Below are 13,308 nucleotides of genomic sequence, written 5' to 3'. Positions count from 1 at the left end.
AATAATCTGCTCACTTTGTTAAAAACGTTTTGTTTCTGTAATAGCTTACCTTAGACTCTCCTCCGCTGACACATCCATCCTCCACAGCAGCCAGAGGTGAAAAGGGCAGTTTGGATATTTGATGGACAGTTGGACAGTTGAAAAATGATACATTTGAAATAACTCAACCTTGATTGGGAAGGACAGTGGACACACTGTGTTTTTTTTATTTTTCAGTTATATATTTTTATTTTTCACAGACACACTGTGTTGACTATGTGCATTTTTATTTTACACGTGTGTGTGTGTGTAAAATGCTTCAGAAATGACACTGAATGTGTTGAATTGCCTTTGACACAGCAGTGTGTTAAAAAAATGACATTACTTCTAAGAGTGTAGACAGTACCATTGTTGATGAAAAGCATAAATGTAAAACCACTTATAATATCAAACTCCTCTCAGGAAGAAAAATATGAAGCTGCTGATTTTTAACAGCAGATTTCAGTTCTTCCAAAACCACTTAGTGCAGAAATAGTCTATCACTGTCAGCTGCTGTCGCCATTTCTTATCTAAAAATATAGCTATAGTTACAGCCATGGCAGCAGGCATAAAAGCCAAATATGGCTTCAGAAACACCACATCACAGCTTTCAAAATGTTATAGTTCACTAAGCCAAGTATTACTTTGTTATGTTACTAGAAGATGTGGAGATATATTATTTGACATCTACTCTGACCTCATTACTCCCACCAAGAGCATCACCTAGTACATCAGATAGTAAAATATAATAATCTTCCCCCAAAGAAAACTAAGACACTGAATCTGTAAGGGCATGCTGATGCAATGCTATCTGAGGAAGGGTTACATCATCAACTGCTGTGCAGACAAGCAGTGCGGCAGCAGCAAAGCAAAACATGAATACATTTAAGGTGAATGCACAGGCAGCAAGCCAAACTACGTCTTGTATGCAACACATAATTATAAGCACACCTTTAAACCCACATTCAATCATAAGACATCGCAGGCAGGCAATGTCCTCTTTCAAATTATTGAAGCATGATTGGCAGCAAATGACCATCATGAAATTATGAAAATGATTGTGGCTCAATGTAAACCATGGAGCAGAAGATCAGCAAGTTTAAATGGTGACACATATACCCACTGTTTGGAGATTAAATATTCAGACTGAATATATGAAATGTGTATGCCCACCCAGTGTATGATAAACATCCAGTTTTCAATACATATTAATATTTGAATGGATTGTGTGCGACAAAGAAATCCTATTTACATTGATGGAACCACAATTAGAGACCCAAGTTTGCGTTGAGACCGGTTGAGACAGAGAGTTACCCCCAAAAACATCAACAACAACATCCATCTATTCTGTAACAACTTATTCTGTTCAGAGGCAGAGGCCGCAACACACAAATAAAAGGCCTACACTTCAAATTAAAACGCAACACACAAATAAAAGCAGAAAGTAGCAGCCAACGGGAAAAGGCGTCGAAATGAAACACAAGCAAATCTGAGCAGAGCAATAGGCTACTTGAAGCCATCAATTAACAGCAGCCACATAGTATACAAAAGGCCATTGTCATGCAACAATAACTGAGTGACTAACATGGCCCAACAATCAGCAAAGTACTACCTTTAAGAAGTTGGAATATTCTCAACAGGAAGGAAAGAGTTGGGTCCAAGCAGCTTTTCCGGTTTGAAGTAGGCTACACCTGTGCGGCTTACCCGATGCATAGCTAACACACGGAGCAGAAAACATGGTGAAATAAGTCAATTCTCCACATATCCTTAAACAGAATTGGGTTGTTGATAGTCAAACTGATCATTAAACGCTACTTACTAGCAAAAGAAAGTTTGCAAACGTGCAATTATGAAGCAGCAGCGACGCGAGTCCTTTATCAGCATTGTATGTGTCCATGCAGGCTCAAATGGGCCGCCATGCACAGGACAGGTGAAAGGGTGCGTTCGATTTAGGTAGCATTCAATAAAGATGTTCATGTGAGCGCAGGAGTCATTTGTTTTTGATGGGATAAACAACAGAGGTTGGAGAAGTACTCAGATCTTGTACTTGATTAAAAGTAGAAGTAGGCCTACCACAGTGTATGAATACTCTGTTACAAGTACAAATCCTGCATTAAAATGTTACTCAAGTAAAGGTAGACAATTATTGGCATACAAATAAACTTAAAATACCAAAAGTACTCAATTTCCGAATAATATATGATTTGTTTTGATTATGATTATTGATGCATTAAAGCAGGGGTGCCCAACCAGTCGATCGCGGGGAGATTTCCAGTCGATCGCGAGATGTGTCTAAAAATAGAACAACAATATGGAGAGGCGAAGTCACGCCCATCTACTTCCGGACCATGGGACCCCGGAAGCGAAACATTTACATTGAATTCAATGGAGAGAGAACACATATCTTTTGATCCCGTTTGAATTGTGCCACGAACTACACATATGATGTTTGTCAATCTTAAACAATCATTTCCATGTCAAAAAGGTCACATTTTGTCGTAAAACTGCTGAAATATAAGACTATGAAAAATACGCTACTACAAAGACTACAAATCCCAAATCCCATTCTGGGTCGCGTAAGTGATGTCACAGGCATGCTCGGTGATTTATAATAAGACTCGTAATTAAAGCGAAGAAGAAGAAGATCTCATAACTGATTTATTCCCTCCAATAAATTATAGATCGCTAAAAATAAATTCACTTTCACAAGATGCCTGTGTGCTTTGTACCAGGTTGTAGTCATAAAAGTGATCATACCACTTGCTCCTTCTATCGATTCCCGTCTGATGAAAGGACCAGGAGTCGCTGGATCAGACATATCAGGTAATATCATAGGTAATATACATGTTGTGCATGTTCATGTGCATAGTCAAGTTAGCTACCTAGCTAGTAGCGACGAGTAGCGAGCACGTTAGTTAGCATTACATTACTTAGCCTTGTCATTTTTAGTAGCCTTACCATTAAGTTATTATTTTATTACATGAAGTAAACCAAAATGTTAAACAGTAACCAAACATGATGGTAAGTATTTCGTGAAACATTTGAAGAGTAGCCTACTGCGCCCTCCACCGGGTGCTAAGGAAGCAGTTCAGGGAGAGTCGAAGGCAGGCAGGGAGCTTTGCATGACATTCGTCTGGACGTGTTTCATTGTGATGACAATCTGTTTGTTGGAAAGACAGTCGTTGTGTGCTTATTGAGAGAAAATTGTTAGAAGAGATAATTATTCAAAGTGTTGTTACTTTAAAGTGTTGTTACTGACCTTTTTCTCTTTTATTTTCTTTACCTCACCTGTAACTGCTGAGACGTTGAGGAACATGCACACTGACCTGCTCTGGCAACCTGATTTCCACTGTACGTAATAGTATTTGGTTATGGTATATTATTTATATACATCAAAGGCACAATGCACCCCCCAGAGACACACATGTATTGAGTGTGATATTTTGCATAGGTCATGTGAAATCATCTTTACATACTAGAAAACTGTAGGAGCGGCAACTTGTTTTGAAATTGAATTTTTAATATCCGATAATAAAGTTGATCTGTTTTCTTTATTCTTCTCTCTTCCCAGCTCCATCCATCACCATTCTCTGTCCCTGCAGGTCCTGCTTGCTAATCAATGCTCATATTTTTTTACACAATTACAAATAAAGTCATTGTATTGTATGACATGAAGTTGAGCTTCATTCGGAGTCAATAATAAATTCATTCTGCCTTCAACTGCGCAATGATTGTGGACTGCACCGACATCCATGTAGCTGCCCCCCAGTAAGATGAACCAAGCAAAGAGGGTCACCATCATGCCCAAGGACATCCAGCTGACCCGCCGCATCTGCGGAGAGAGGGCTTAGACTGACCTGAGACCAGCACACCCAAACACACGGCTCTTTTAAGAGCCACCTACATTTTCAAAGAGTTGCAATCCTACGTTATTATAATGATTAAACTGGTTCATGTATCACTTAGTTTACTGAACCGTGATGAATGAAAGTGAAATGAGTGAGGTAGTGGTTTACTGAAGTTACAAAGACATTAATATATGAGTAACAGGTCAGTGTAAACACAAGCTTCTGTCAATTATGGATCATTCAAACTATTTATATAAAAATATGTAATAAAGTTCTAAAACAAGTATTCGGTATATTCCTTGATAGCTTTTGGAGAAGGTTGTTTTTAAGTTTACTAAAATCTATCGTTTCAACTGTTTCACTTTATAAAAAGGGAACAGGTGAGTAGAGCATCATTGAGTTTCTTATTCTGTCAGTAAATTATCCAAATGAATGTTTTTCATTATTTTAGTCAACCATAAACAAATTGATTGTACCTTTTAATGATGACCTTACATGGTCGGCAAAGTTAAATTAACTTCAGAAAATCAAATCTGTTCTGAGAAAAAACTAATAAATGTTTAAAGATAGGAACTTGCCATCCCACTGAAAAACAGTCCGTAGAGATTTAAAGGCATAGTTGTAGTTCAATCCAACGTTTCATTTGACAACAGTCAACTATTTTCATAAAGAATATATATATTTTTCAAAGTCAACTTTATTGTCAATCTTACTCAGTTTGAGAGATCAAAAAGATGTTTAAATAAAATTATACAATTTACAGATATGTATACAAATATATATATCCTATATACACCATCATGTATAATGATGGTGTATGATGTAGAAGGAAGTGTGTTAGATAACAAGTAAATATAGAGTTACATACAGATCCATGTTACAGCAAAAGATGGAATAACTCAGAAGCACGCAGTATAATAATAATTACATGCAACAATTAAATAACTGCTCAGCATCTCCACCACAATCCCAATCTGCTGTGTCCTGTTTTCCTCCCCTCTGCATAACACTTCATCACACATACGAAACACAACGCAGAGTCCGAGGGTGTTAAGAGTATGTTTATTGAAATGTCCTCCTCTCTACTGGCCAACACAGGGAGCATATGCTGGGTGTAGAATTGTTCCAGGAGGAGGAGATTTCCATGCCATGCAGGGTCTTTGGGGATGGGGATGATGATCGCCTCCTTCGTGGTCCACACAACAAAGTAGCAGAGACTCCGGTCTGTGATATGCAGCTGCCCTTGGACCTGATGCCAGTATGGGTGATTCTCCTTGAGAATATATGACCCACCCTCCTCACGGAGACAGAAGGATGGTAACTGGACTGCCTCCGCGATGGTCATGTTCCTCTGGCTGTGTGGACACTTCACCTCCAGCAGGGCAGATGGCTGCACAAGTCCATCGGGTGATGCTCCCAAAACACCCGACTCACTCACAAAGAGACCAGACTCGATTCGAACACTGTCACTTGATAGGCCTCCACAAAAGCCTTCACCCCTTCGGCTTCGTTTACAACCCCCCAGTTGACAGTTGGCGATGTCTCTGGCCAGTGGGTTGTATGTCTCCTCTCGCTGTTGGTAAAGTTGAGACACCGGCTGGACTACTTTTTAAGTGCCAGGCTTCCTCCACTGGCACTCAACATCTGTGGAGCTGATCTGCCACATGGCAAATATTGCCAATGCTGCAGCGTGGCTGCATTTGTACATCTCCTGTGCACAATCACAGACAGCGCTCTGCATCGCGCCATCGTCTCCCATGCAGATCTGTAAAAATAAAGTAAATACCATTTGTTAGCATGCTATAATAGATTGAATGAGCAATAATACAAGGATGGTCCGGATCTGGGGGTGGGAGGGTTTATTTTTCCATAGTTTTGTCCTCTTGTCTGTTGTTATTGTTTGTTTTTTCTGTATTTTTTGTAATTTGTGTTGTATTGGTTGTGATTGTACATTGTATTTTTCTAAATGTGTATGAATACATTTTTGAAAAACATTTGATCAACAATAAAAAAGGATTTGGTCAGGATCTAGACTCAGTGTGTAGTTTATTAATTAATCAATGCTCTCTACATTAGGAAAACACATACCAGTGTACCAGAAGGAGTCACACACAGCTGTGCCTAGATAACCAAAATCCTTGAATCTACACACAGCAAATAAAGTCAAATGACACAACGAGAAAAAGGAGATCACACATACAGTATAATCGATATAAAACTGTCCGCTTCAATCTGAAGAGCAACTAAAACAAAACACGGGAGTGTACCTTGTTCTTGTGAACACTAATGTTATCCACAGCATACACAGAGACCACGAAGTTCTTAAGGAGAAAACTAGTTGCTAAAACAAAACACGTTAGTGTACCTTGTTAGCTAATGTTAGCTAGCTGACATTAACGTTAAACATTGCACTCATATTACTCACCGAAACCTTGTAAAGCCGGTCCCGCATGCTGGCTCTTGCAGAACCGACTAACTCCCCTTTCATATAGGTACAGCTCTCAACTTGCCCAGACTTGTAGTGATTTTCACCTCGTAAAATAATTTTATTCTCATTCTGAAAGAATGTGGTGAAATGTGCTAACGTGACGGCCATCTTTATGTTGGTGACGCGTATTGTGCGAGACCAGAGACCTGTAGTTCACTGAGCGGTTTCACACAAAAAAAATGTGTAACTTCACAGTTTTACGACACATTTTTATTTTTTTGACTTGCAAAATGTTCTATTAAATTGACAAACATCATATGTGTCATTCGTGGCACAATTCAAACGGGATCAAAAGATAACCTTTCTCTCTCCATTGACTTCAATGTATAATTTTCCGCTTCCGGGGTCCCATGGAGGCTTTCGGAAGGGGAGGGACTTTGCCTCTCCATTCTGTTTTATCGTTAATGTCCTGCAACATAATCTTCCTGTGCCAGAATAATGCACTTGACGCATCAAAGCTTTGTGATTGGCCGGCGTGACCCCATGTGTCGGGGCGTGGCTGGTGAGCAGTGGGCAGTGCACTAGTTCGCTAACGTTGTTGTCCGACCATGTCAACAGGAGTGACAGTCCGCAAACACACAAGACCGCAATTATGGCAGAAGCAAAACATATATAATTTTCACTCCGAGTGGGAGGATGATTATTTTTGTATCTATTCCAATTCAAAGTGCATCTGCCTCATCTGCAATACGAGCGTGGCTTTATCGAAGAAGGGTCATTTAGGAGCGGCATTTCAAAACAGTGCACAAACGCTACGAGACGGAATTCCCTCCTAATTCTGCCCTACACTCCCAAAAGGGGAGGGGCCTGAAAGGAGAGCTAAATGCACAGCAGTCCATTTTCACCAGGCCCAACAACAAGAGCAAGGCTGCTACCATAGCATCTTATCGTGTCAGTCACGTTCTTGCGAAACACATGAAGTCTTTCAAAGACGGCGAAGTTGTGAAAGAAGCATTCCTGGAGGCTGCCGATGCGTAATAAAAATAACAGAAGCATTTCAACAGGTTTTTGATATGATAAAAACTCAAGTTAGATACCGTTATTAATCAGCTGTAAGTTTGAGTTTGTTTGAACTTATTCATTATAATTATTGTACAAAATGGTATAAGAATGCAAACTTAAATTGATTATAGTCTATTATCAATTCAGGTTAAGAAACTAGTGTTGCTTATTTTAGCTTATATTTATCCTATTTTAAAGGCATTTATTTTTATAATCTACTAAAATGCAACAAAAAAGGGTTTGATTCTATTAATGTTGTCTTTTGTATTGCACTGTTGCAGCAGATTCCTGTGTAGCTTCAGATCTGAGTTGTCTTATTGGTAAGCCTAATTTATACTTTTGTAGCAACACTATTTTTATATAATGGCAAAGAAAGGGTTCAGAGTATTTTCTTTTTTCCCTGTGTCATATGTGGCAGCACTGTTCAATGCTTCTTGAAAACATGACCCACTGTAGTGACGTGGTGTGGATAAACTCCAACTCTGTATCAACAACACTGTTGTGTAACTTCAGTTCAATACTTGTATGTGTGTAGATTAGAAAGAGGTAAGATAAAGGATCTGCAGTGTTTTATGAAGTATTCATCGTACAAAGGTCAGTTTTATACAAGTAGAAGTGTGTATTTACCTGGTAGTAGGCTGTCAGTAATGGCTACGCCTCTCTATTTGGACTGGTAGATCTCGGCAGACTAGCAACTTTAAAAGTAGCTCTCGGTTAAAAAAAGGTTGGGCACCCCTGCATTAAAGTGTTATCAAAGCTGGTAAAGGTGCAGCTAGTTTTAATGACTTTATACGGCATTGTGAATTTACTCCAGGTTTAACGTCTGATTTAAGTGTTGATTATAATCCAAATCTGTAAAGGTATTTAATATGTAGTAGAACAAAGTAGCATAAAATGGAAATACTCGAGTAAAGTACAAGTACCTCAGAATTGTACTTAAGTACAGTACTTGAGTAAATGTAGTACTTAATTACTTCCCACCTCAGATAACAAACAATTAAATTATAAACCAAACAGATAAGAACATAACTTGTATGGGTGACTGAGCACAGTTAATAAAGTCGAGTACAATGATCAAACTAGCTAAGTATATTAACTTTAACCATTAGGGTTTTCTTTGGTACAGCACAGAAGGGAGCATTTCAATGAAGCCTACTTTATTTTGTAAGGCCTACTGTTTTTTAGTTGCCCCCCAAAGGGCTACTCACAGATACTCCATCAATCACATAGGGAAACTAAGTAATACAAGTCCTCCAAGATGATTACAAATATTTGCCTGTTTGAAACTGATACAGTGTCCGAGGCTGGGGTTAGGAGAGTGGAGGGTTGCAACCAGCTGTGTAAACATAATCTAGATGATTTATGAACCAACCTGTGAGCTGCTAATGCTCCACAATGACACTGGAGCCACTGCAGCTCTGGAGCCACGACCCACTGATTAACCACTGCAGCACAGACTGATACATGTACAAAGGCGTAGGTGGGTGGTCCGACAGACACACAGAGACAGTGCTTCTGCAATTTTCTTCCATTTTAAACAATGTATTATCAGTTTATCACACTGTTTACCACATTAATCTAACTATATACATACACTTCATTTCGATATCTGACAGCAAGCTGTGCTCTAAAATAATATTTTTAGTGAGCCTTTGGTTGTGGGTGTATATGAAGAGATAATCGTGTGTGCATACAAAGGTAATAGTGGATGCAATGATATCTTACCTTATTTGGGTATGTGTGAGGTCACTCAGGTGGTAAATTGTAGGGTGAAGCACACTTTATATACTCAGGTTTAATTCCCGCTCCTGTTATATATCTGAACCCGAATGCAATATCTGGGGGTTAATATAAGAGTAGAAAGTTAGCGAGAAAAGGCTTTAAAATAGCCTTTAATGGTGCAAGTTTATACATGCCCACTAGATAGCAGAATTGGGTAATTTCTGATTTAACTAAAAGGTTTCTCTTTAACATTGACAGATGGGTAACCTGTATATCAACTTTTACAATAAAAATGATCTAACCATACAATGTAAGTGAATAAAAGACAAATACATTAAGACACATAATATCATTTTAATGCAAACACACCAAAAACACCAAACAAAAAAGAGTAGATACCAATGGAAATGTTGCACAGGGATAGCAATACAAGCGGATATTGACAGCATACAAATCTACAAGCAATTTGCAAATAACACACAACCCACCACACCGAATATCACCTGAAAGCAAATAAAAATATATATGTAAATGATATATTGCAAATATATAAAGGACCACATGATGGCAGAATGGGACCATGAGTTGTTTTCTACAGAGGCATTTTGAGTAATCTGTTGATCATAGAGGGTTATTAAAATCCTGTAATACTGAAGGGAGCAGCTGATTCTAGGCCAAAACATTTTTTATCCATTCATTGTCGATATCACATATGTGTGATTCAGGGGCCTGTGAGCTCAAACAGCTCCAACACTATTTCAAGGGCCAATTTTCTTTAAGTTTAAGAGAACACTTTTTATAAGATCTAAAAAAAAAGCCCTTTTGTTACATAATGATGACTTTTTTCATGATATGCATTTACAACTTTACAGAACTGCTGCTCGGAGCGTCATCAGTATGAATCCTCATGTGAATTTTCAGCTTTGCTCCGCTTCTGCACTGTTTTCCACAGACGCTGCATTTGTTCGGGTTCTCGCCTGTGTGAACCCTGAGGTGTAATTTCAAGTGTATTCTTTGAAAATAACTGTTTCCACAAGTGTTGCACTTATATGGCCTTTCACCTGTGTGGGTTCTTATGTGCTTTTTCAAAGTTGTGCTGACTGTGAATCTTTCCTTACATTGAGGGCATTGATAAGGCTTCTCCCCTGTGTGCAGTCGAGTGTGACATTTCAGCGATGAGTAGTCTGCAAAGTCCTTCCAGCAGGCGCTGCAGGTGTAGGGCTTCTCACCTGTGTGAATCCTCATGTGCTTCTGCATATTCACTTTGCAGCTGAATCCTCTTCCACAGGTGATGCAAACAAAGGGCTTCTCCCCTGTGTGAGTTCTCATGTGCTTGGTTACCGAAGACATCTGGGCAAACTTTCTCCCACATGATTTGCATTGGAAGGGCTTTTCTCCAGTGTGAGTTTTTATATGTCGTCTCAAAGCAGAACTCTGGACGAACTTCCTTGCGCAGTAGCTGCATTCAAAAGGCCTTTCCCCCGTGTGGATTCTCATGTGAACTTTTAAGTCACGGAAATGAGAAAATGCTTTGCCGCATTCGTCGCACTTGCAAGGTTTGTTCTGGGGATTTGGCTCAGTAGTGTCTGCTGATGTTGTGTTCCCTTTGTAATGTGTATCTTGAGTTGTTGGGGCATGATTTGTGGTCAATGTGGGATAGACCTTGTTACATTTATTTGTGGGCTTTGGCTCAATAATTGCAGCTGATCTTCCATCACTATGTTTATTTGTTTTCTTTGGTTTTGGCTCAGAATGTGTACTTGATGCTTTCTCTTCATTATTTCTCTTCTTTGGTTTTGGCTCATAACATGTACTTGATGCTTTCCCTGCATCAGGTTTTTTCTTTAGTTTTGGCTCAGAATGTGTACTTGATGCTTTCTCTTCATTATGTTTCTTCTTTGGTTTTGGCTCAGAATTTGTAGTTGACAATGTGTTTCCGCAACTATTTGCCATTGTTGTAATGGATGCACCTTTCTGCTGCTTAGGTTTTGATGTTGTATTTGTTTTTTGTGTTTCCTTTCCATGTTTTTTTCTTCTGTGGTCTTGATTATCTGTTACTTGAGAGGTGTTGGGGAGGAGCCGTTTGCCACTTCTCTGCTCTGATACAACAGAGTTATTCCTGTCAGATTCAGATCTCACCCACACAATACGAATTTTGTCAAGGGGATGTTCCTCTGCTGCACTCTCCTGCTTCAGTACGAGCTGCTCTCCCTCCATGGTGCACAGTTCCTCCTGTTCTTCTTTAATCTTTGCAGGCTCTTGATCCAAAATGGAGTTCCTCTTCTTAATACAGAGCTGCTGATCAAGAAGTACTTCATTCTCCTCCTGCTTACAGACTAGTTGCTGTTTGAGCTCTGGGGGACAAAATAAGAAACATTAGGGATCGTTTTCACCCCTGTGTAGCTTTAAGATATGAATTAACTGTTGGTTAACCTATGACTAATAAGTATTTAACTACTCTGATAGTATATTTAGTCTCAGTAGGCCTAGCCTGTGGTCAGCTCAACAGAATAAGCAGAATAAAATCAAAGCTTCACTTTATCTTAAGTTATCCTCTAAGAACTAATGGCTGGTGCTATTATTATTATTTTGACTGAGAGGAGTATATCTGACTTTTTGGCGGTACAGAGCTTTATACGGATTGCTCTCATACTCCAGATTTATTTTCATTTAGCTTTCCTTTCCTTATTATTCTATACTTCATATTTTGAGTTAAGTGGAGTAATTAGTTACTTTTAGGATTACGATTTTATAAAGAAAGATATGATTCATTTATATGTCCAACATTGTAGTTAACCAGCTGAAACAATAAATAAGTAATGACATTTATGTATATTTATGCTAATCTACCTCTCTGAAAGGGACCATTCTGTCTAAAAAAGGAGGGTACTTAAGTATATTTTCTTATACCTTTCTACTGAATAAGCCAAAGTGAAATCTTGATATTTACTTTTATTTCTAAAATGCTATTTGTGTAACAATTTAAACAGATTTATAAAACAGTCATTCAGATTTGTGTCTGGCAAGTCAGCATAGAAGTAAATAAAAAACCCACACTCAATATGTTATTGAATATAAGAATAACAGGAAGAACCTGCAACGCTAGCTAAACCCGGTAGGCGTGGTTCATCTTACAAATGTCAGAATTGTAACATTTATTTGGCTTAATGCAAGTTACAATAATGTAAAAAATACAAAAGGACCTCAGTGACATACCTATCCTGTGTAGCTTTATGTCAGGCTTCAAAAGGAAATCCAGCAATCTGCGTTGACGGACGATCTTCTCCTCGTACACAACTATAGTGTGCTCACAAACTACTAATATTTCCTCCACAGCAGCATTTAGTCGCTCGTTGATAACCTTTCTCAAATTTTCAACTGCAGACATTTTAAATCATTTAGAAATAAGGCTTTCTTGGCTTAGCTCTGACACACTGTCTTCAGTTTGTCACTTTAACAGAAATGCTTCATTTCCTGCCAGAGCTGTTAATCTCTCTACATCAGAGATAATAAAACAGTGAGACAGGGGCAACGTCAGAAAAAGGCACATTTGTGCAACATGTGCCTTCCAGGAAATGTCAGTCCAAGCTGACTAAAACGTACATTGCAACAGAAAACATTACAACCACACCATTTTAGAAACAGTGCAATACAATTTATTTAAAATTAAATGTTTTACAGTATAATTGTGCTGAATGTGTTGATTGTAGGAATATGATTCACTTTGAAAAGTTATTAGATACAAGTCAAAACATTGATGCATTTAGAAAACAAACAAGCAAAGTTTACTTTCTTAATTTGACAATAAAGTGAATAATAGCTCTGATTAAAACAATATCAGAAAAAACAAAGGATAGTCCAGCAAACAAGCTGGATCATTTTGTTATTGTAACACCTTGCAACCGCATCCGACCAAGAACTTTGTTGACCATACAAATACAAGGATGTCGACAATTTCCAATAAAAACTGAATACATATTCTATGAATAGATGATTGTCGATAAACTAGCACTAGCAGCTGAAGCAGCAGACACTAACAAAAGCTGCCCCATCATCAGCTCCCAGCACAAATAGGCTAAAACATTAAAAGCAGTTTGTGCAGAAAATAAAAACAGGTTCTTATTATCCAAAGGAACAGATTTAACAATGTATTCTTTTTAGACAGTGGGGTAGGTAATTTTGGAGAAACCAGCTCGAGTGCGCTAGGATTTGAAAATACACAGCCGGAAA

General features: G+C 38.5%; 1 protein-coding gene across 1 annotated transcript; it reads right to left on the bottom strand.

Annotated features, from left to right (window-relative positions):
* Window positions 1-9,412: 9,412 nt before the first annotated feature.
* Window positions 9,413-12,593, bottom strand: LOC117560037 (zinc finger protein 227-like). The gene is made up of 2 exons (XM_034236791.1): window positions 12,295-12,593; window positions 9,413-11,432 (listed from the first exon to the last, which is right to left on the bottom strand). Exons 1-2 carry the CDS (start codon window positions 12,464-12,466, stop codon window positions 9,937-9,939), a joined length of 1,668 nt encoding a protein of 555 aa, XP_034092682.1. The 5' UTR covers window positions 12,467-12,593; the 3' UTR covers window positions 9,413-9,936.
* Between the last annotated feature and the right edge of the window lie 715 nt (window positions 12,594-13,308).

The sequence above is a fragment of the Gymnodraco acuticeps genome, unplaced genomic scaffold (assembly GCF_902827175.1).
Source record: "Gymnodraco acuticeps unplaced genomic scaffold, fGymAcu1.1, whole genome shotgun sequence".
NCBI classification, from domain to species: Eukaryota; Metazoa; Chordata; class Actinopteri; order Perciformes; family Bathydraconidae; genus Gymnodraco; species Gymnodraco acuticeps.
Note: the sequence above shows the minus strand (reverse complement) of the source record. Positions and strands in the feature narration are given on the sequence as shown.